The sequence below is a fragment of the Hemitrygon akajei genome, chromosome 27, assembly GCF_048418815.1.
Source record: "Hemitrygon akajei chromosome 27, sHemAka1.3, whole genome shotgun sequence".
NCBI classification, from domain to species: Eukaryota; Metazoa; Chordata; class Chondrichthyes; order Myliobatiformes; family Dasyatidae; genus Hemitrygon; species Hemitrygon akajei.
In genome coordinates, this window is record NC_133150.1 from 39,003,361 (window position 1) to 39,028,094 (window position 24,734).

At 43.2% G+C, this 24,734-nt stretch overlaps 1 protein-coding gene across 4 annotated transcripts in view; it reads left to right on the forward strand.

Moving 5' to 3' along the window:
* Positions 1-2,032: 2,032 nt before the first annotated feature.
* The window catches only part of LOC140717275 (EF-hand and coiled-coil domain-containing protein 1-like), a 33,306-nt gene continuing 10,604 nt past the window's right edge, over positions 2,033-24,734 (forward strand). For 2 of the 4 annotated variants that reach the window (XR_012096507.1, XM_073030698.1), the window contains exons 1-5: positions 2,033-3,028; positions 4,669-5,051; positions 15,565-15,749; positions 16,711-16,837; positions 22,085-22,247. Coding sequence is in view for 3 of the 4 variants with exons in the window: in XM_073030698.1 (XP_072886799.1) it covers positions 2,342-3,028; positions 4,669-5,051; positions 15,565-15,749; positions 16,711-16,837; positions 22,085-22,247 (1,545 nt within the window). In the remaining variant the exon portion in view is untranslated. The remainder of the gene's footprint in view (positions 3,029-4,668; positions 5,052-15,564; positions 15,750-16,710; positions 16,838-22,084; positions 22,248-24,734) is intronic. The other 2 variants (XM_073030699.1, XM_073030700.1) reach the window with 2 other exon arrangements.

Here is a 24,734-nt window from a genome sequence, read left to right on the forward strand (position 1 = left end):
TTTCCTCCCACGTCCCAAAGAGGAGTTGGTAGGTAAATTGGAATTAAGTTGGTCAAAGGCAAAGGGACTCAAAAAGGAATGGATGGGATGGGCATGTGTAAAAGAGATGTAGGAGTACAAAGTACAGAGAATAGGACAAGTGCTACGAAGACCATAAGACATAGGAGCAGAATTAAGCCATTTGGCCCATTCAGTCTGGTCCACAATTCCATCATGGTTGATTTATTCCTCCTCTCAACCCCATCCTCCTGCCTTCTCCCTGCCACCTTTGACACACTTACTAACCTCCAGCTTAAATATACCCAATGACCTGGCCTCCACAGTTGTTTGTGGAAATTAATTCCACAAATTCACTGAAGGAATTCCTTCTCATCTATGTTCTAAAGTAGAGGTTTTCAATCTTTTTTATGCCACGGACCCCTACCATTAACTGAGGGGTCTGTGGACCCCAGGTTGGGAACCCCCTGTTCTAAAGGGATGTCCTTGTACCCTGAGACTGTGCCCTCTGGTCCCAGACTCAACCACTATGGGAAAAATCCTCTCTATGTCCTTTAAATATTCGGTAGGTTTCGGTGAAACCCCCCCTCATTCTTCTAAACTCCAGTTGAGTACAGCTCCAGAGCCATCAAACACTCCTCATAAGTTAACCCTTTCATTCCTGGGATCATTCTTGAGAACCTCTTCTGGGCTTTCTCCAATACATGCACATCCCTCCTTAGATTCTATTAATCCACTGCAAGCTTACATGGACTCAGTGACCCCAGAGCCTCCTGCCCGTATGTTTAAAGTATGAATTGCTCAGTGTCATAGTGTAATGGAGATACAAGATACTGCAGGTGCTGGAATCTAGAGCAATAATCAATATGCCCGGAGAACTCCACCTCTGTGGGAGGAAAGGAATTGCTGATGTTTAGGGTGGAAACCCTGCGCTAAGTCCTGCACACATGAAAAGACCCTTCAGCCCAACTCATCCCTGCCAACCAAGTTGTCTTTCAGAGCTAGTCCCTGCCTTGGCCCATACCCTCTAAATATTCCGATCCATGCACCTGCCAAATATCTTCTAAATGTGGTACTTGCAGCTGCCTCTCCAGCTTCCTCTGGCAGCTTGTTCCATTAATCCACCATTCCCTCTGCGGGGAAACTTCCTCCCTATGTGCTCCAGTTTTAGAACTTTTTTTCCTTGTGGAAAAATGTGTCCATCCTTATCCATGCCCCTCATTACTTGACATTTCTCTGCAACACACCCATCACCCTCCTTCTCTCTAGGGAAATCGTCCCCACCTATTGGGTCTCTCCTTACAACCTGAGCCTCCGGTCCTGCCAATATACTTCATCACTGAGTCACAGAGCACTACAGCACAGAAACCAGCCCTTTGGCCCATCTAATCCCTGCTAAACTGTTATTCTGCCATCCCATTGACCAGCAGCAACTCTCCATACCCCTCCCATTCATCTACTTATCCAAACTTCATGTTGCAATGGGATCAATAGGCACCAATTCCACTGGCATATTCACACCACCCTCTGAATGAAGAAGTACCCCTTAAATATTTCACCTTTTGCCCTAAACCTATGATCTCTATTTCCACTGGCACCCAAACTCTGGGGGGAGAGAAACTTGCTTGCATTTACCCTGTGAATCCTTTCTGTAAGTTAACCAAAGCGATTTACCAATAAGTATAAAGTTTGGGGCAGGAAGTATGAATTCAACACACAAGAGATTCTGCAGATGTTGGAAATCCAGAGCAACTCACGCCAAACGTTGGAACTCAGCGGGTTAGGCAGCGTCTATACAGGGGAATAAACCCAATCTGGGGTTGAGTCCACTTAAAAGATTTTTGTTAGCAGGAAGGATCCGTGTGGTAAAGTCACAGTTGTATCATACGCTTCATTGCTCTTCTTCTGTGATGATAAAACTTAGATGTTCCTGCAGCGTGAGATTACACGTACCTGTGGCTCTCAGCATCCATAACACACCCCTCCGCGCCACAAGTTGGTCCGATGCCAAAAGATACACAGTGACTCCGGGGAAGCGACCTTCTTCGATCTTCTCGCACTCCGGTCCCGCGTTAACCGGCGTGCCCTGAAGCCTAGGGTCGGGGCATTAATGAAACTATCCCAGCCAGCGCTTACATCGAGAGCAGAACCGGCGGCGGAGAAACCAGAGGGAGGACAGACCCGGCAGTGTTGCTGCAAAGTTTATACCTTTGCGCTCTGAAGTGGGAAAGAAAGCGCAAATGGAATTTAACCTTGCATTTACAATCAAGTTTTAATCAAGCTTCCGGCAGTTGGTGGCAAGGTTTTGGAAGATTTGTTGGTAACTGGTGAATGTATTGGCGGTATGCACAAAGCGTTTAGGTGTTACAACTCTCCGGCGATGCTGAACTGCTCCGAACCGCTGGCTCGCCCCGTCCGCAGGAGCGCTTGGATAGTGAGCGCTCTCTCCCATTACTTCGGCTCGGAGAGCGCCCAGGAGGACAACGAGATCGTGGTTCTCGCCACCGGCACCGACCAGTATCTGCAGGAAATATTCCAGCATTTGAATTACCAGGGAGACGGTCTGGTGTCGGCCGAGGACTTCCGACTACTTTGCTCCGTGTTGGACTTGGTGCGGGACGAGGAGGGTCAGTCGCTGTTGACCGGGCTGCCCGAAGCGGTCACTTTCCGGCAATTTCATGCCAGGCTCTGCGGCTATTTCCACCAGAGAGCCGGCCAGAACCCGGGGAGGCTGCCGGTGGGGAAGGAGACGGAACATATCGAGAGGCAGATCAGCTTGAGGTGCCCCCGGCGGCGGCGGAGGAAGAAATGCGTCTCTTTTGACCTCTCCAAGGGTTGGGTGGAGAACCAAGCGCACGGGACGTCCTGTCCTAACCTCCGAAGTGGACCAGGTCCCGCTGGGGACGGGGAGACGAGTCCCACGTCCCTGGAGCTGGAGAACGCCAGCCTGCGAGAGTTGGTGGAGGATCTCCGAGGCGCCCTGCAGGGCAGCGACGCGCGGTGCCTGGCGCTGCAAGTTGCCCTCCAGAAGGTACGGCTTGGAGTATTGTGTGCAGTTTTGGTCGCCCTATTACAGGAAGGATGTGCAGGCTTTGGAAAGGGGACACAAGAAACAGGAGGAGCGGCCGTTTGGTCCATCGAGCCTGCTCCGCCATTCAATAAGATCGTGGCAGATCTGGCCATGCACTCAACTGCCTCTTACCTCCTTTTCCCCATAATCCTTAATTCCCCTGCTGTGCAAACATCTAACTATATTACATATATTTAATGAGGTATGCTCTCCTGCTTCCCTGGGCAGCGAATTCCACAGATTCCCCACTCCCCGGGAAAAGCATTTCCTCTTCATCTCGGTCCTAAATCTACTCCCCAAATCTTCAGACTATATCCCCTAGTTTTAGTCTTGCCTACCAGTGGAAACAACTTTCTTCCCTCTATCTTATCTATTCCTTTAATAACTTTATATGTTTCTTTAAGGTTTCCTCTTCTGAATTCCAGCAAGTATAATCCCATAGGGAGAGATTCAGTCTTCAGTCTTTCCTCATAGGTTAACTTGCTCATCCATGGAATCAATCTGGTGAACCTCCAATGTATTGCCTCCAAAGCCAACAGGCCCTTCCTGTTCAGTAAATCTGTGCAGAAAATGTTTATCATTTGCTGCCTAGATTAGAGGCTATGAGCCATAAGGGCTGAGGCTGAGGAGGGATCAGACACAATTTTATATAGTCAGAGAGGCTTAGATAGAGTAGACAGTCAATATCTCTTACCCGGGGTGGCAATGTCCAATACTAGAAGATGGGTATTTGGAATGGGGAGGCAGTCTGTTATTTATTTTTAATTTATTGAGATACAGTGTGGAATAGGCCCTTCAAGCCATGCCACCCAGCAACCCCACATTTAACCCTTGCCTAATCATGGGACAATTTACAATGACCAATTAACCTACCAATCAGTACACCTTTGGACTGTGGGAGGAAACCAGAGCACCCGGAGGAAACCCACATGGTCACAGGCAGAACATACAAACTCCTTACAGGCAGCAGCGGGAATTGAACCCTCATTGCTGGTGCTGTAACACGTTGTGCTAACCACTACGCTGCCGTGCCGTGATGGACAACCTATTCACTGAGAGGGTGGCCAGTATATGGAATGAGCTGCCAGAGCAAGTGGTTGAGACAGGTACATTAAGAACTTTGAGAAGATACATGTGCAGGTACATAGATTGGAATGCAAGGGTTTCCAACCTTTTTTTATGCCATAGACCAACATCATTAAACAAGAGGTCTGTGGACTGCAGGTTGGAAACCCTTAGTACAGAGGGATATAGGCTGAACAGAGACAAATGGGACTTCCTTGGATGGGCATCATCCTTGGCATGGGTGAGTTGGGCTGTAGTACCTGTGTTAGTACTGTATGATTCTATGGGCATTTTCTTTATATAGAGAGTGGTAGGGACCTAGAATGGGCTGCCAGGTGTGGTGATGGAAGAAGATAGTTGAAGAGGCTTTTAGATATCTACATGGATATGCAGGGAATGGAGGGCTATGGAACATGTGTAGGAAGAAGAAACTTAGTTTAATTTAGCATTGTGTTCAGCCCAGACATTATGGGCTAAAGTGCCTGTTCCTGTGCTGTACTGTTCTGTGTTTAATATTTGTTGTTCTCTGTGCTAAGGTCTACACCTGGACAGAGCAAGGATCTCCCCGCTGGGCTAAGAGGAGCGAGGCAGTGGAGAGGAGCTGTCCGGGGTTCCGGAGTGTGCTGAGGGAGCTGGAGCTGATCAGGGAGTCGAGGGACGGTCAGATCCAGGAAGCCATGAGGTTCAACCAGCAGCTGGAGGAGGAGCTGAGGCAGGCGCACTGCCTGCTGGCCCAGCGGGAGCAGTCGGCGGCGACGCTCACAGCCTGCGCCACCCAGATCAGGAGGAAGGCGGAAGAAGCCAGCGCACAGCTACGGGGTGCCGTAGAGAAGGTGAGGGAGCTGGAGGTTGGAGCCAAGCAGATCCCCGTTCTACAGAGCAGAGTCCAAGAGCTGGAGCAGGAGTTGGAACAGTACAGGTCAGTGTGAGGGATTACCATCACACAGGATAGAGAAACTAGTTGATGCTGGTGTCTCTGATCTTCTCATAGTAGAGAATTGGACCATCTGGTCCATCAAGTCTCTACCAACTATTAGAGTATCCCCATCAACACCATTATTATATCCCTGCAACTAACCCCTCATTTTCTTCCTCTCTTCCCCTATCTGACTGTCAGCATGACCCCCCTCCTATGTCTGATCTGCCTGCCCTTAAATACTTCATCAACCTGTGGATGGTGAGTTCCACATTGTCATCATCTCCTTTGGGTAATGAGATCTGCATTCCACCAACTACCTGTGACAGTGAATTTCACATTCTCCTTACTCCCTGACAAAGGTTTTTCTTCTGAATTCTTTATCTGAGCCCAGATAAGGGGTTTCAACTGAAAATGGTGACTGGCTATTTCCCTCCAAAGATGCTGCCTGACCACTGATTTTCTCCAGCTTCTTTGTGTCTTCCTTCTGAACTTCCTCTGGACTGTAGGATTGTGGAGAGTGTCTTACCTTGGAGGTATAATAACATTGATGATGAACTGTATACAGAGTCAGATTTCTCCTTTGACCTGTTAGGTTCAAGGTGTGGTGCTTGGGCAGCTGTAGCATTAAGTTCATGAGGCACAGATCATTCAGCCAGTTAGGTCAATGCTGAACCCAAGTTGAGTGATCCTATCATTCCCTCCTCTTCTGCACTCTTTTCGTCCTGCAAATTATTCTCGGCTAGTCTATTCACTTCCATTTGAAATATGATTGACCCTATTTTTATCACTCATACAGCCTGTGGATTCCAGATCATAACCACCTCTTATTAAAACTGTTTTTACTCATTCTCCCCTTGTATCTGTTGTCCAAAATTTTAAATGTGGCCCCTGTCCTTAAATCATCTGTTAATAGAAACTGTTTTCCTCAATTTCTCCTTGCTTAGCTCACCATGATTTTGTTCACCTTTATCATATCTGTTCTCAAGGAAATAACGTAATACCATCTTCTGCACTCTAACATTGTGGGACAAGACCTTATCCCTGGATCCATTCTAGGTGATCAATCTCCTTGTCCTCTCATTGGGACTTCACCTCCTTCCTGATGTCAAGAGTTGGATGCAAAGCCCGAGCTGTAGAGTATCCAGGACTGACAGTTTGAAATCTAGCACAAATTCCAAGGAAGAAACACAAGATTCGTCAGCCATAAAGTTTCAAACCCTGAACTGAGTCTACATTGTCTCACCTGATCCTTCCTAAGCACCAGATGAGAGCGAGGAGCTCAGGTGGGCATACCATCCGGTTATGGTTGCAGTCAGGGGAAGAGATTTCTTGAGACACAGGAGACTGCAAACCAGAATCGGAATCGGAATCAGGTTTAATATCATCAGCATATGTATCAAAACTGCTGGAATCTGGAGAAACACGAAGTCCAACAATACTGTTCGACAACTCAGTTCCTCCAGCGGATTGTTCTTGTTGGAGAGATTTCCTGGTTTTGCTATTTCCAGTGAAGTTCTGAGAAAGTTCTAAAGTTTAACACAGTTTTGATTTAAATAAGAATCTTACACTCAATTGTCACTTTATTAGGTAGCTCCCGTGGTGGCATTGAGTGTAACCTCATGGTGTTCTGCTGCTGTAGCCCATCCACTTCAGGGTTTGACGTGCTGTGCATGTCTCCACACCACTGTCTTAGCACATGCTTATTTGAGTTACTGAACCTTCCTGTCAGCTTGAACCAGTCTGGCCATTCTCCCCTGACTTCTCTCATTAACGAGGCATTTTTGCTCACAGAGCTGCTGCTCAGCGGATGATTTTTGGGTGTTTTTGCACCACTCTTTGTAAGCCCTAGAGCCTGTAGTGTGTGAAAATCCCAGAAGATCAGCAGTTTCCGAGACACACAAGCTACCCCTACTGGCATCAACAATCATTAAATGGCCAAAGTCACTGAGATCACACTTCTTCGCCATTCAGATGTTTGGTCTGAACAAGAAATGAACGTCTTGACCATGACTGCACATGTTTATGCAGTGAATTGCTGCCACGCAATTGGCTAGTCAGATATTTGCATTAACAAAGAGGAGTACATGTGTACTAATATAGTGGTCACTGAGTGCATAGAGTATTGGATTAATACAGCAGAGAAAATGGCCCTTCAGCCCATCGAGCTCATATGAAACGTCATGTATTCATCTATAATAACCAATCTATATGTTTGTACCAAATCTTTGAAAGACCTCCTGACAGAATTACTCCATTTCCCTGACCTGCCCCATGGCTGTGAATATTGTGCTCTTCAAGTCTTTATTCCATCACATTTAAAGGTTATTATTGAGTTAGTTTCCAGCAGCCTTGCAGGAAATGTATTCCAGATCACTGCATTAAAGCAGAATCGGAACCCGAATCTGGTTTATCACTGACACGTCATGAAATTTGTTGTTTGTAGCAGCAGCACAGTACAATACATAAAAATACTGTAAGTTACGATAAGAAGTATATAAAAAAACTAGTGTAAAAACAGATCAAAACAATGAGTTAGTGTTCATAGGTTCAAGGACCATTCAGAAATCTGATGACAGAAGGGAAGAAGCTTTTCCTGAAATGTTGAGTGTTTGTCTTTAAGCTTCTGTACCTCCTTCCTGATGGTAGTAATGAGAAGAGGATATCTCACAAACAATTTTCAGGAGATTAGGTCAGAATGCCAGCTCAAAGTGTTTCTCTGTTTGGGAAAAGTCTCAGGGAATTTGGTCAATCCTGAGTGGACAGTTTGAGAGTTTTTCAGTAGCGGTGAGAGTTTTCGACATTGTGTTATCATTCATCTGGAAATCCTAACTAGCACTTCAAAAATATTTCTCAGCTTCCCTGTTTCCTTAGTGCATGTGATACTTTTGCTAATTTGTTCATCTGATATCAAAGTGGAGTTGAAACCTTGGGTGATTTTGCCTGTGACACTCTTGGAGAAGGCAATTGTAGCCCTATAAACTAGATGAGTTCATCTGAAGCAGGAATTTGTTGGGGTGGTGTGGAAAAACTCTTCATTATCTCATCAATGAGTTGTATGTTCCTGGATATTATCCATCTGTGGATGGTCAGTTCCTGGCCTGGAATCAGCAGGGAAGAGGGAGCTGACTGCCAGGCAGGAGTAAACATTTAGAGGAAGGAAATCAGAAGTACAATTATCTCCATTTATGTTAAATCTTTGAAAGGGCATTTCATGAGGAAAGATATGGGAAGTATACTTGGGGTCAGAGAGTGCGGGAGATACTTCTCAACGTTCCGTATGGGAACCTGGAGCTGTACTGCAGCTAATCTTGACCTCAAGGAAAAGTACAGAGCTTAGGTGGAACAACTGATGTGCAGCTGAATCTTTGACATGATAGAATTGTTAAATGATAAGACCAGTGATTGTGAACCATTGATCTAAAGTTCTCTGTTCAAAACCAATAATGGCAGCTAGGGAATTTAAATTAAATAAATCCAGAATTAAAATCAGGTCTGAGTACTAGTGACCATGTAACTATCTGATTACTGTAAATCCTCTTCTGATACACTGCTGACTTAGAACACAGATCATTACAGCACAGTACGGTTTCAGCCCACAATGGATTGATTTTAACCTACACTAAGATTAATTTAACCCTGAATAGCCTCCATTTTTTTCATCCGTGTGTTTCTTACCCTGGCAGGGTGTCCCATGTACCCACCACTCTCTGTGTAAAAAAATACCTACCTCTGACATTTCCCTCTATTTTCCTCCAATCACCTGAAAATTACGACCCTCATATTAGCCATTTTCACCCCTGGGAAAGAGTTTCTGATTGTCAGCTCGTTTCGTGCCTCTCAGCAACTTGTACACCTCTATCACGTCACCTTTCATCCTCCTTCACTCCTTCACGGAAGGAAATCTGTCATGTTTACCAGATGTGGCCAACGTAGCCAATTCCTACTTATGGAAGGATAGAATTCCTGGAAAATGCTGCATTGGGGGCAATCTTGTAAATAGAAAAGACTGTGTATAATGCATAAATGGTACCATGTACATATACTGTATTATGAGCTAGGGAGCATTTATTGTAGGTTGTAGTGAAACACGTGTCTGGAGCCTGAAAACATGAATCCAAAAGAGTTAACCACAATATTGCAAAAATCTATAAACTGACAGTTGATGAATGCCTGTATGTGGCGGGTACTAAAACTGCCTCTTCAGTGAGGTGCATTTAGGCAGACATGGATAGTAGGTGGGTATTGACAACTATGCCCACATTCTGAGATTGAATGAAGATTCAAAGTCAGGATTATGAGATATGTTGTGAAATTTGTTATGGGGTTAGGAGTTGTTCTTTTATCAGTGACATATCACCCAAGCTCAGTTCTACACAACTCATTCTTGGCTGGAGTTTGGGTGATATGCTTGGAAAAAGCCACCTGCCGATTGGTGAGAGGCTGTGAAAGGAAAATAGAAAGCCATGACCCTTGAAACACGTTGACAGCTGGTTAAATTGTGTCCTCAGTACTGAGCTGAAAACTGTCGAGAAGTTTTGAATTTCATAATCAGTCAAAATGAAAACAATCGGGTGAGATAATGTTGGGTCGGACCCGGCATTAGCATTTGGGCCTTGCTTTTATCTTATAGCTGCTTCAAGCTATGACAGCATGACACTGAACGTTTTCACTGTGGTGCCCTTCTGCAAGGCAAAGAAGGCTGCAAGTGGTGATTGGGCTTCTGGTGAGGTTCCACCTCTATGAATACCTTAGCGTCATAGATTCATAGAGCATAGAAATAGATCCCTCAGCCTATTTGGTCAAAGTTACTGCCTAGTTCCATCAACCTGCTTCTGGACCGTAGTGTTCCATACTCCTCCCATCCTAAAGTCCCATTGACAGCGTGCTGTGGGCAAGAGCATATTTTAAATATTTCTGATGTTTGACAAATCATAAACACAAGAGATTCAGCAGATGCTGAATTATTCCATAGATACTGCCTGACCTGTGAAGTTCCTCCAGCAATTTGTGTGTGTTACTCTGATAATCGGGTTCACTTAACAAAGTTTAAATACATTAAGTAAATAAAAGGTATTGTTTTAAAAAAGAATAAATTCAGATAAAACAGTAAATTAATGTCAATTAAAATATTAAATTACTGCATTAATTAAAGTGTGGAGTGAAGTAACAAAAAAGCCATACATGTTGAAGCAGAACTTTTCTTGTTGATGAAAGTTGTCACTCTCCTTCAGATGACCAGCTTGCTGCTTGTTGCCTGGCCATAAAGCCCAGTGGTCACACGCGAAGTACAACCATCCCTTTACAACGTATGATCTGGGGCCACTCCTGGACTCAGAAATAAGCCATGTGGTGCAGTGGAAGGTTTGACGTGATAAGGTCTAATCTCCAGCATGTCCTCAAACTCCATGGTACAGGGCACATATGTGAAAGTTAAAAGACTACTGAGCGTTGGAAGGGAATTTAAGAATACCTATTCTGTTAAAAAAATTAGATAAAATAGTCAGGGTTAAAGATTAAATATAGAAAAATTAAAACATGAGAACACACTGAAAAGCATTTATTTAAATTAATTAATGTTAATTACTAAGTATATTTAAGTAACTCAATTAATGTAAAAATAAATTACTTGAAACTTGCCATTCTCCCTTACTGTGGGTTCCTCTCCGCTGAACCAGGTCTACCCTGGCTCAGGTCCTGTCAGCAGATTTCACGGGGACAGTGCAGGAAGTTAAAGCTTCACCACTGTAGTCCATGAAGAGCTCAGTGACAAAGCAGAAAAGAGAAACAATCAGAAATACAAAATGAGCATAACTAAGCGAGTGGTCATCTGGCTTTGGAATATCAACCTGGCCGCCTCTGTACCTACATTTGGAAGGATTTGTGGGCAGCACTTCTCAAGCATTATTAATTCTTGGCAGACGGCAAATCTCTGGTTAATCGGTTTTAGTGGCATTAAATGGAGGGGTGATAAAAAATAAATGAGAGTAACTGAGAATCGAAATAGGCTGCAGAGAGTTGTAAACTTTGTCAGCTCCATCATGGGCACTAACCTTCGCTGTATCCAGGACATCTTCAAGGAGCGATGCCACAAATAGGTGGTGTTCATCGTTAGAGACCCCCATCACCCAGGAAGCAAAACTGCTGGAATCTGGAGAAACACGAAGTCCAACAATACTGTTCGACCAACTCAGTTCCTCCAGCAGATTGTTCTTGTTGGAGAGATTTCCTGGTTTTGCTATTTCCAGTGAAGTTCTGAGAAAGTTCTAAAGTTTAACACAGTTTTGATTTAAATAAGAATCTTACACTCAATTGTCACTTTATTAGGTAGCTCCCGTGGTGGCATTGAGTGTAACCTCATGGTGTTCTGCTGCTGTAGCCCATCCACTTCAGGGTTTGACGTGCTGTGCATGTCTCCACACCACTGTCTTAGCACATGCTTATTTGAGTTACTGAACCTTCCTGTCAGCTTGAACCAGTCTGGCCATTCTCCTCTGACCTCTCTCATTAACGAGGCATTTTTGCTCACAGAGCTGCTGCTCAGCGGATGATTTTTGGGTGTTTTTGCACCACTCTTTGTAAGCCCTAGAGCCTATAGTGTGTGAAAATCCCAGAAGATCAGCAGTTTCCGAGACACACAAGCCACCCCTACTGGCATCAACAATCATTAAATGGCCAAAGTCACTGAGATCACACTTCTTCGCCATTCAGATGTTTGGTCTGAACAAGAAATGAACGTCTTGACCATGAATGCACATGTTTATGCAGTGAATTGCTGCCACGCAATTGGCTAGTCAGATATTTGCATTAATAAAGAGGAGTACATGTGTACTAATATAGTGGCCACTGAGTGCATAGAGCATATATGTCAAACTCAAGGCCCGCGGGCCAAATCCGGCCCGCAGTGGAATTATCTTTGGCCCGCGAGATAATATCTAATTACTATTAAAACTGGCCCCAGTAATCGAAGCGCCTATGGCATATGATATGGCTAATGCTGAGTTTATTCAGGTACCAGGTTTTCAGGGTTTTTAGTGTTTATTCGGCAGTCTTGCTCGGCAGTCTTCTTCATAAGAAACGGAATTTGTAAAGTGAAACACTTTGTAGTTATAGCAGAGACTGAGACACATGAGAGCAGGCTGAAAAAACGGAGGCAACGAAAGCTGCATTTGCACATGTCCGACTGATCCGGCCTGCATGAAGCTGCATTTTGCTCAATCCGGCCCGTGACCTAAAATGAGTTTGACACCCCAGCATAGAGTATTGGATTAATACAGCAGAGGAAATGGCCCTTGTCTTGTTCTCATTGCTACCATCAGGGAGGAGGTACAGGAGTCTGAAGGTACATACTCAGCAATTCAAGAACAGCTTCTTCCCTTCTGCCATCTGATTTCTGAATGGACATTGAACCCATGAACACTATCTCAATGCTTTTTATTTCTTCTTTGTGCACTACTTATTTAACTATTTAATATATATACTCTGTAATTCACAGTTTTCTCTATTGTTATGTATTGCATTGTACTGCTGCCACAAAGTTAAACAAATTACACAACAAATGCTGGTGATATTAAACCTGATTCTAATTCTGAGGGATTAAATGAATAGAATAAATTGTGTATAATCAAAAATTAATGTACTGTAGTGATGTTGTAAAGAATTGAATAGAACTAATCCCAAAAGTCAAGTTGGATTCTAACATGCATAGAAGCACTGATTTGCAATCAATCTACATTGTAAGATTCATCTTTGAACAAGGCAGCTCAAAGGCTTAGCTATTTGTCCATGAACCAGACCGTGTTGATGGTTATCATGTGGATCTTTCAAGTGAGTGAAGTGGCTTTAACTTGCCTTGTGTTTTCCAGCAAGCTTTTTGTGGTCACCAGCTGTCTTGTTAAGCTGCTGTTTGCTGCTGTTGAGCTTGTAACACTTCATTAGCGGGCATGAATGAGCTGCTAATGTCAGCACACAGAGACAGCTGAGAGATACACAATGCTGCTAGAACAAGTAGGTGGCTGGCTTGACAAAATCCTGACTAATCTGTTTTAGTTCTGCTACATTGGGTGAAAATATGGAACGGAGAAGGGGGCAGTGGTAGAACAAACTGAGTGGAATAAAATGGAACATAGGGAATTTGAAGTAACTGAATGGAAGTAGTTCATTGTGGTGTTTCAAACTCAGTCGCTGATTTACGAATGAGTTATAAAATATTCCCAAAGGTGCAGAAAGAATATTGCAGCATTTTTATTAAACACAAGGTTTTATTGCTCAGAAATTATGTTTTCCCATCAATAATTGTTTATTGGAATCTTTACCCATGTGTGTGACTTTGGGCTAGGGGGACAGCATGGAAGAGTGAGAGTTAGCACAATCGTATTATAGCGCCAGTGGCCACCGATCAGGGTTTGATTCCTGCTGCTGCTCTCTGTAAGGAGTTTGTATGTTCTCTCCATGTCTTTGCGGGCTTCCTCTAGGTGCTCTGGTTTCCTCCCACATTCCAAAAGGCATATTGGTTAGCATTAGTGAACTGTGGGCTGTCTATATTGGCATCACACAATTTATGGGCCCCCAGCACGATTCTCGTCTGTGTTGATCGTTGGTGCAAAAGAGTGACGCATTTCACTGTATGTTTTGAGGTGCGTGTGACAAATAAAGCTAATCTTTATAGTTCAGTGGTGAGGTAATGTCTCTCACTGTGGTCCTTAAAGTATGTATGCATTAAGGATCTGCTGATCTGTGTGTGGACCCTTCTGCTGCTATTCAAAGAGTCAGACGCCAAGCAATAGTGGTCCAAATGAAAAAGAAACTCAAAGCCTAGTTTAGAATTCTCAAAGGAACTTAAATATACAAATTGTACAATATATTTGAACAGAAATGCATTGTTAAAATGATAGATTTTAGATTCCTGTGATAATGCAAAATGAAGATGAGAACATCCACTTTACATTGATGTACAACTACTAAATATTGAAAATAAATAAAGAGACATTTACAGCTGAGAGGATTACAGCCTGCACCGTGGAAGTGTTTCTTTGGGATCAGAGAGGTTGCCAAGCAGTTTTCATTTTGGTTTAGAAGATTAAAAATTTAATGATGTGTTATGTAACAAAACAAAGATCTGTACTGGAGCGGCAGCTTGATGAGAGGACAGGGTGTTTTTGGAGCACAGGTCTTAAAGTGTCTGGTCCTATTGCCTTTACTGTACCTTGAGGCGTCCTGTTCTTTTCTTTTAATAAAGAGTTGTGGTTGGGTTGTCTGATCCAATCCACTGTGGTCAGATTACTTGCGTTTGTCTAGTTCATACTGGTTTTAGAGTACAAGTCAATCCTTGTAGTGGTTTTACTAAAATGTTGCATCAATTTTAGGTGGGCCTGATGCTGACTCTAGCAATACACCTTTCTATACTCATCACTGAGCTCATCATAGGTCATTTGGTCCTCCGACTTGGTAATAATATTAGACCCATTTCCTTTCACTCCGAGGGTGATGAACCTCTGGAATTCTCTATCCTGAAAAGGCAAGACGACTCAGTTACTAATTTCCCTCAAAACTAAGGTCAACAGCTTTTGGAGGAATCAAGGGACATGGGGGTTGGGGGAGGGCAGGTAAAATGTGACAAGTTAGGTTGGCAAGGATTTTATTGAATGGCAGAGGGTTAAATAGCTTAATCCTGCTCCTATTTATGTTCCTTTTCCACCATTGCATATGCCCCATTGGTATCTTTTGGATGCCCAGTTCCAAGTAGTTAGAGTTACTCTGAATGAATTCCATTTAGTACAATGGCAAAGTCACACAACGTAGTGAAGAGTGCCTTTGGGCTGAATATTCAAAGTTCAAAGTACAGTTATCAAAGTATGTATACATTATACAACCTTGAGATTCGTCACCTTGCAGGCAGCCACAAAGCAAAGAAAGCTCGAAAGAACTCATTAAAATGAAGACCATTAAGCACCCAATGCCCAGAGAGAGAAGAAAACGAATTCCACCAACAATAACTGTAAGCAAGTAGCATTCAGAGCTGGAGTTTTATGAAGCCAGACATCACTGCAGCTGGAGCAGGCAACAGCCACATTTCATCGCTAAGCTGAGTAAATGTTAGAGTCACAGAGTCATATAGCACAGAAGCTGACCCTTTGGCCCCACTGTGTCTATGCCAACCATCAAGTACTTATCTATACTAATCCCATTTAGTTGGTCCTTTGTCAACTATTGTTCAGTAATTTAAGTACTCAACTAGATGTTTCTTAGAAGTTGTGAGAAAATCTTCCTCCATGGTGCGTTCTAGATTTTGACCATTCTCTGAGCAAAAATGCTCTTCCTCCGATCCCCTCTAAATATCTTACTTTTCATCTTAGATTTATCCTCTGCCAATAGACATGTCTGCTGTGGATTGAGGGTCCTTACTAGATGCTCTATGTAGACCTGGCTGATATAATAAAAGGGACTCATATCAAATAAATACGTCCATATTCAGTTTCTAAGCCATTACTGACAGCACCTTTCTTCTTTAATTAAGATCGCAAGGAAGTCAGAGCACAGAGGCCTCTGCTCTGCTGAAACGCTCACAGTTCATCCAGAAGCACTGTGCCTGGAGTCCCTGCCAGCAACAAGCACGGAGATCTCCGGCCGGGAGAGCAGAATCAACTCCAGAGGCCGGGAGTTTCGGCGGAGAGCAGATGAGGCCTTCTCCCTGTAATGAAGGTAATATTGAGGAGGAAAAACTGTCTCTGTGACAAACTAATCAAAAACAACCTTGAGTGAATCTTTGGGTACACAATATGGAAGGAATTAAACCACAGTCACTCCAGAGTTTATAGCAAATGGAATGATCTCACTCACTGGATTATCAGGTTTAGTAGTGGTTCTTACTGACTCCTCACAGAATGTGAAAAATAGTTGTTGTATGTCCCTGCAAATTGGAGGAAGTTGTATGAAGTCTTTCATTTCTGGCAGAATGTGCACCCACTCTTGGGTGATATCTCAGATTTACACTGGTTTGGAGGATTGTGTACCATGCAGATCCAATGTTGTCAATGGCAAATCCTCAGAATTAAATTCAGGTTTATCTCTAACATATGCTGCGAAATGCTGGTAACGTTGTGGCAGTGGTACAGTGCAAGGTATAAAAATAATAAAAAAATACTCTAAGTTACAATGAGAAATGTAAAAAATAAATAGTGCAACAGAGGAGGAGAATAGTGAGTTAGTGTTTGTGGTCCGTTCAGAAATCTGATGGCAATGGGGAAGAAGCGTTTTCCTAAAACGTTGACGTGTGTGTCTTCGGTCTCCTGTACCTTCTCCTTGATGGTAGTAATGCGAAGAAGGCAAGTCCCGGATGGTGAGGGCCCTTGAGGTGGATGCTACCTTTCTGAGGCATTGTCTTTTGAAGATGTCCTTGATAGTGGGGAGGTTGGTACCCATGATGGGGCTGGCTGAGTTTATAACCTCAGCAGTTATCAGAGTCTGTTCCTTCAAGCAGAGACTGTTCAGGGTCATGCAATGTTTGGCAACAAATCTACGCAGGGAGATGATGCAGCTTATCATTTTGCCATCAATTCTGAGAATTATTGCAGGGACTTATTCCCATTGACATAATTCCAGTGTACGGCCAAGTCAGACTGGGTTGCAGGAAAGCATTCACCTAATTCTGCTCTTCCTACAGATAATGAGCGGTTACTGAGAGCAGTGGAAGGCCGGGCAGCTTCTGACGAGGAGGAGGAGGAGGAAGGTTCACCCGAGCAGCAGAGTCAGATGTTGACATTGAATGAAGATGCCTGCAGCAGTGGAGAGTAAGTAAGATTCTCACCGAAAAAACCCCAAGGGAAGGACCGTCCTGATTTTTCTCCACTATGCCCTGCAGACTAAATGGGGACCACGGAACTAGTCCTGATCTACTGGCCTTTAGCGCTTGCAATAACATTGCACCAACACTTTGGGTGCTAATGCTGGATCTGACTTTGTGGTGGGAGAGAATGTCAGCACCCCAGCATTTGAACCAGTCCTTGCACCCCAGTGCCCCCACTCTGTCACCTTCTCTGCCCCCAGTGTACCTTATCCAATCCTGTGCAGAGTCAGGTTTCAGTCCATGGTTAAGTCAAATCTGGAAACAGATGAGTAAATTTTCATGTGCTTGCTAGCATTGAAGAACTTTGCATTTTTGTAGTGACTAGGTGTTAGTCAAAGAGCATAGAAACAGGCCCTTCTGCCCATCTGCCCCCACCTGTACTGGACTGCACAGGAATTTAGTAGGTTTTTGTAGGGTTAAAGTTTCCCAAATGCTTGACACAACCAGAATGTTACCCCTTGCAGAGTAATCTTGCTGTATGTTAGCCATAAGACCATAAGATATAGAAAAAGAATTAGGCCACTTGGCCCATCGAGTCTGCTCCACCATTCCATCTTGGCTCATTGCAGATCCAACCAATCCCATACACCTGCCTTCTTGCCATATCCTTTGATGTTCTGACCGATCAGGAAACAATCAACTTCTGCCATAAGTATATGCACGACTTGGCCTCAACTGCAGTCTGTGGCAGAGCATTTCACAGATTCACTACTCTCTGGCTAAAAAAAAAATAAATTCCTCCTTAACTATATTCTAAAAAGTCCCCCCTCAATTTTGAGGCTGCGCCCTCTAGTTCTGGATAGACCCACCAGAGGAAAAATCCTCTCCACATCCACCTTTCAGCATTTGGTAGGTTTCAATGAGATCCCCAGGCGTTCTTCTAAATTCCATTGAGTACAGGCCCAAAGCTGCCAAACGCTCCTCAAATGTTAACCTCTTCATTCCCAGAATCATCCTTGTGAACCTCCTCTGGACTCTCTCTGATGATAACACATCCTTTCTGAGATATGGGGCCCAAAACTGTTGACAGTACTCCAAGAGTGGCCTGACTAGTGCCTTATACAGGCTCAGCATTATCTGCTTGCATTTATATTCTATTCCCAACATTGCACTTGCCTTCTTTACCACAGACTCAACCTGTAAATTAACCTTCTGGGAGTATTGCACGAGGATTTCTAAGTCCCTTGGCACCTCTGATGTTTGAACCTTCTCCCCATTTGGATAATCGTCCACACTATTGTTCCTTTTACCAAAATGCAATATCATACATTTCGCAACACTGTATTCTATCCACCACATTTTTGTCCATTATTCCAATTTGTCTAAGTCCTGCTGCAAACACATTGCTTCCTCAGCACTACCCACCCCTCTGCCTATCTTCGTACCATCCACAAACTTTGCCAGAAAGCCACCAATTCCATTATCCAAATCATTGTCAAACAATGTGAAAAGTAGCGGTCCTAATATTGACCCCTGAGGAACACCACTAGTCATCTGCAGGCAAGCCAAAATAGCCCCTTTTATTCCCACTCGCAGCCTCCTGCCTGTCAGCCATTCCTCTGTCCATGCCAGTATCTTTTCTGTAACACCATAGGATTTTGTTTTGTTAAGCAACCTTATGTGTAGCATCTTATCAAATGCCTTCTGAAAATCCAAGTAAATTACATCCACTGCTTATCCTTTGTCCTCCTTGTTTGTACTTTGTCGAAGAACATAGAATATAGAACATAGAATAATACATCACATTACAGGCCCTTTGGCCCACAATGTTGTGCTGACCCTCAAACCCTGCCTCCCATATAACCCCCCACATTAAATTCCTCCATACTCTAATAGATTTGTCAGGAAAGATTTTCCTTTATAGAAACCATGCTTACTTTGACTTATTTTGTCATTAGTCTCCAAGTACCTTGGAACCTCATCCTTAATAATAGACTCCAACACTTTACCAACCACTGACTGGCATATAATTTCCTTTCCTTTGACTTTTTCCCTTCTTAAAGAATGGAGTGACATTTGCAATCTTCCAATCCCTTGGGACCATGCCAGAATCAAGTGATTCTTGAAAGATCATGACCAGTGCATCCATTATCTCTTCAGCAACCTCTCTCAGGACACTAGGACGTGCTTCACCTGGTCCAGCTGTCTTACCCAGCTTAAGACCTTTGAGTTTGCCTAGCACTTTTTCCTCTGTAATAATAATGGAACTTACTCCTGTTCCCGGACACCCACGGGCCTCTGGGACACTGCTAGTGTCTTCCACAGTGAAGACGGATGCAAAGTACCCTTTAGGTTCATCTGCCATTTCTTTGTCCCCCACTACGACTTCACCAGCATCATTTTTCAGTGGTCCAATATCAATTCTCACCTCCCTTTACTCTTTATATAACTGAAAAAAATTTAGTATCCTGCTTTATATTATTGGCTAGATTGCCCTCATATTTCCTCCTCCCTTCTTATATCCTTTTTAGTTGCCTTTTGTTGGATTTTAAAAGCTTCCCAATTATCCAACTTCCCACTCACTTTTGCTACCTCATATGCCCTTTCCTTGGCATACAGTCCTTAACTTCCTTTGTCAGCCACGGTTGCCTACTCCTGCCATTTGAGCACTTCTTCTGTGGGACGTATCCATCCTGCGCCTTTGTGAACTATTCCCAGAAAGTTCAGCCACCTCAGCTCTGCCGTCATCCCCAGCAGTATCCCCCTCCAATCTGCCTGGGCAGGCTCCTCCTCCCAGGATAAAAAAAATTTAGTATCCTGCTTTATATTATTGGCTAGATTGCCCTCATATTTCCTCCTCCCTCATGTCTCTGTAATTCCCTTTATTCCATTGTGATACTGATACATCTCAGTTTTGCTTCTCCCTTGCAGTATGAATTCCATCATATAACTGGCTCATAAGGGTTCCTTTACATTACACTCCCTAATAAGATCTGGATTATTACACACACCCAATCTAAGATAGTCTTTCCCCAAGTAGACTCAAGCGTGAGCTGCTTAAAAAAGCCATCTCATAGGCATTCAACTAATTCCGTCTGTTGTGATCTGACACAACTTGATTTTCCCAATCTGCTTGCACATTGAAGTCCTCATTACATTGAAGTCTCTATTCCAGCTCCCTTTGCATTGTCAACCCCATATCTTGGCTACTATTCATCCACCTTATTCCGAATGCTACACATATTTAAATACAGCCCCAATCTCTTGCCTTCTACCCATAACCCTTCATGTTTTAACTTATCGAGAACCTATCCACCTCTGCCTTTAATATAACCAATGACGTGACCTCCACAGCCACCTGTGGCAATGAATTCCACAGATTCACCACTCTCTGGCTGAAAAACTTCATCCTCATCCTCCATTCCAAATAGACACCCCTCTATTCCAAGACTATGTCCTCCGTTTCTAGACTCCCCCACCATTGGAAACATCCTCTCCACATTGACTCTATCAAGGCCTTTTAATAGCATTCAATGAGGTCACCTCTTATTCTTCTGTATTCCAGTGATTACAGGCCAGGAGGCTTCAAACACACTTTATATGATAAGCCTTTCAATCCCAAAATCATTTTCATGAACCCCCTTTGAAACCTCTCCATTGTCAGCACATTCTTTCTAAGATAAGGGGACCAAAGCTGCTCATAATACTCCAAGTGAGACCTCACTACCTTGCGAAGCCTTACCATTACATCCTTGCTTTTATATTCTAGCACCCCCCCCCCCCCCCCCCCCCGTTACAATGTGAATGCATTGTCCAGTCTGCTGTAGATACTTTATTCCCAATATTTATCTCCTGTGGCGATGATGTGAGGCAGGACCACTCTAATGGTTTCTGGAAGGTAATGTTTCAGTTAGGTCAAACAGCTCCTCACCTCTCTGCCCGGTGCCACCTGTTAACTTATGCAGACCATAGTCACTGATATCTCCCACTTCAGTGGTGTCCCACTTTGCTTAAAGCTTCAATGTGCATTTTCTGCTGTAAAACAAGCCAGTCCTCAAATAATCCATCATTAATGTTATTTAATTCCTAAGCTCCAAGACCTGAGTAAGTCTCGATACCTCCTTACTGCCATCCCAGGAGGTAGAAGAACCTTAGGTCACACATCACCAGGTTCAAGAACCGTTATTACAACCAGTGTGAATAACTTCACTTATCTTAACTCTGAACTGATTGCACAACCTATGGACTCACTTTCTAGGACTCTAAAACTCATGTTCTCAGTATTATTTATTTAATTAGTTTATTTTATTTGCATGGTTTGTCTTCTTTTGCACATTGGTTGTTTGTCAGTTTTTGTGTGTAGTTTGTCATTGATTCTATTTATACTTCTTTGTTTCTGCAAGTAAATGAATGCCAGGATAGTATATGACGACACATATGTAATTAGATAATAAATTTAATTTGAACTTTCCTAATTCTGTCCGTCACATCACAATTGCGAGACAGTGCCAATAAATCTGAAGAAGCTCTCAACTCAAAAGTTGACTGCGTCAGATTCATTATAAGAAACATTACAAATGTATACTTGATAGAATGAGTCTGCTCTATTTACTATTACTTTGTTTGGCAAACTGAATCAAAAGCTGGCTTGAGCTCAGGAAAGAATAAAATTCTTCTGTTGCCAAGTGAAACAGTGTTCTTCAAAGAGTAACAGACACAAAGTGCTGGAGGAACGCAGCAGGTCAGTCATAAAGGAATAAAGAGTTGACGTTTTGGGCTGAGACCTTGTCCCAAGGCATCGATCTTTATTCCTCTGATCTGGTGAGTTCCTCCAGCATTTTGGTGTGTGTTGCTCTGGCTTTCCAGCATCTGCAGAATCTCTTGTGTTAATGATTTGCGTTCCTCAAAGAGCAAGGATGTTCTTGGTATCTACACAACAATTATCTGGAACAAATCAATATCACAGCAAGCAGATTGTCTGCTCGTAAATTTTCATTGCTCTTTGTGGAATCTTGCTGTGCTACTTTATTATAATTGTGTTACATTTCAATATAGTTGAGCATTAAAACCCTTTGGGACATCCTAATATGATTAAGCTGTCTAAGAAATATAAATTTATTTAAGACTTTATTAGTATCCTATTAATTCCTAACTTCATTTTAATTACATTCCCAAACCCATGCTGCATGGGGATCTGACAGATGTGAAGGCTATCTCCTTGGGATTAATGCTGCATTCATCTCACTTTCAGTAGGAGTCCCAGTAGCACATTACAACGATTACTGTCTTACAACTGCAGCTGTCGTCACGCAGGGAGAGGTGCTGAGGTCTCCAGGGAAAGGGAGAAGGAACTCGCGGCAGAGCTAAAAAACAAGCAGAGACAAGTGGCTGATCTCCAGGCTGAGGTAGACCAGGTACGGATGCTCAAAGAATCCTGATATCCTGGGGGGGGGCATAATTTTAAGGTGGTTGGAGGAAAGTATAAGGGGGGTGTGTCAGAGGTATCTTTTTACATAGTGAGTGGTGGGTGCATGGAAATTGCAGCCAGGTGTGGTGACAAAGGTAGGTACATCAGGGACATTTACGAGACATTTAAATAGGCATATGGGATGATAGACAAATGGAACCTTGGGACATGGAGTGTGAAGCTATAAGAAAAAGAATTGAATACCTTTAAAGTAATGTGTAAATATGTTCTGCCTCTGTCGCAGGTAAACCTTCTTTCATCTGAAAATAATGAGATAATTAATCCTGTCTCTTATTACAAGAGGGATAAATGAAGAGGTGGAAGAGTTGGAGAGGGAGTGTCAAATTATAGATCCTTGAAAGATGAAACCCAGCACCAGGAGAGAAGCAGTGCAAGTCTAGGAAATGTAGAGTTCAGGTTTTAATTGAAATAAGAGAATGTTGTAAACATTCAGCAGGTCGGATGCCATTCGTGGAGGCAGAAATAAACTCAAAGATTCAATGCCCGATTCTCTCTCCACAGATGCTGCCTGATCTGCTGAGTCTTTTAAGTGTTTTTTAGTTAGTTTTATTTGCATGCCCAGCATAATATTGTTTTGCTTTGGGTAGATGCTAGACTAGAGAGGTTACAGGAACTTGGTCAGGAGGTGAGGCTGGATTTAATCACAAGAATGAATACTTTGCAGATTAAAGGACTCTAGTCCATCTAATACATCACTTTAATTATCCAAACCTGTTCTGAACCCAACCACTCAGGATATGGTTTCTGTTTATAGTCAAAAATGTATATCTAAGGCTTCTGTTGGTTAGAGTTGACCATGAATGATGCGTCATAGCTGTTTAGACAGTATGATATGGAGAGTAATGATTCTATTGCCCATGTAGCAAGCTCCCCCTCTCCATGCAACTGATGAACCCAAAGGAATGGCAGGGACCTTTACAGTTTGGTACCAGCAGCATCGCAGGAGTTGCCCGTCAGCATTGAACTCAGTGTAGGACTGCCTTAGGGACTCCAATTCCAGAATTTTCCCTCAGGGTTTACTTCTGAAGCCTTCCCCTTGAGTGGGCATAGCCACAAGGTAGCGGAGGTGTGAGATCAGAGTTTTCCTTCTGCTAGATGAGCTGACAACCACGGCTGACGAGCACCACCTGCCCAAAGTGACTGATTTTATAGTGTATATAGCGATTGGAATATAAATCAGCATATTGAGCCAAAGAACTTACTGATTTTAGTAATGTCATTAAGTGTGATGTCATTACCTCCTTTGTCTGTCATTGTCAGAGATTATTCATGTACTTCCCTCCCAGGCTATTTTTGCATCATGCTAATGCCCTAAAATGTTGCTTGCCCCCTCTCTAATTCTCCATATCTCCCTAATGCTCTATTTCCTTCATTTCGCTCTTATTGCCACTGCCCCTATGCCCCTATTCCTCTCCAACCAAGTGGGAAATGCATCAACATTCGAGTCCTACACCATTGTTTTGAGGACAAAATTCTTGGCCAGTGCTTCATTGCTACTTAACTGCTTCTTTTTTCCAAACCATTTTTCCTAGACCCGTCAAACTCCATTGAGCATAAGAACACTTTAGTGTCAATTCGCTCTCTTTTTAATAGTGGATATCACCAGTCCATCACAGTCAATCTCCTCCCCACTATTGAGCATATCTTCATTGAGTGTTGTCACAGGAAAGCAGCATCAATCATCAGAGACCCCCACCACCCAGATCGTGCTCTGCTCTCACTACTGCTATCTGGAAGAAGATGCAGGAGCTTCAGGACTCGCACCACCTGGTTCAGGAACAGTTATTACCCTTCAACCATCAGGTTCTTGAACCGGAGGGGATAACTTCACTCAAAACTGTTCCCACAACCTGTGGGAACTTTCAAGGACTCATCATCTCATGTTCTTCATATTTTTTGCTGATTTATTTATTTATTATTTTTTTTTTTAAATTTCTTTTTGTATTTGCACAGTTTGTTGTCATTTGCACACTGACTGTCCGCCCTGTTGGTGCAGTCTTTCATTGATTCTATTATGGTTATTGGATTTATTGAGTATGCCCACAAGAAAATGAATCTCAGGGTTATATGGTGACATATATGTACTTTGATTATAAATTTACTTTGAACTTATCCCAAAGGACACCTCTCTCCCCTTTAATCTCTGTCTCCTTCTAGTGTTTAAATCCCTCACGATATTACTCTAACCCAATCTCCTCTACACCCCTGAAGTTTCACCAGCTCTCCTCCATTAAGGAGTCATGTCATCATCATCACCCTAGACCCTAAGTTAAGGAATTCCACCCGTCATTTCCTGCACCCCTTCCTCCGGGGAGGCAACCCTAGTCATTGGTTGATCAGTAACACTCGCATGACTGCTCCCTCATCAGTCTGATGAAATATTTTGTTTTTTAATATACTGTATATTCATTAC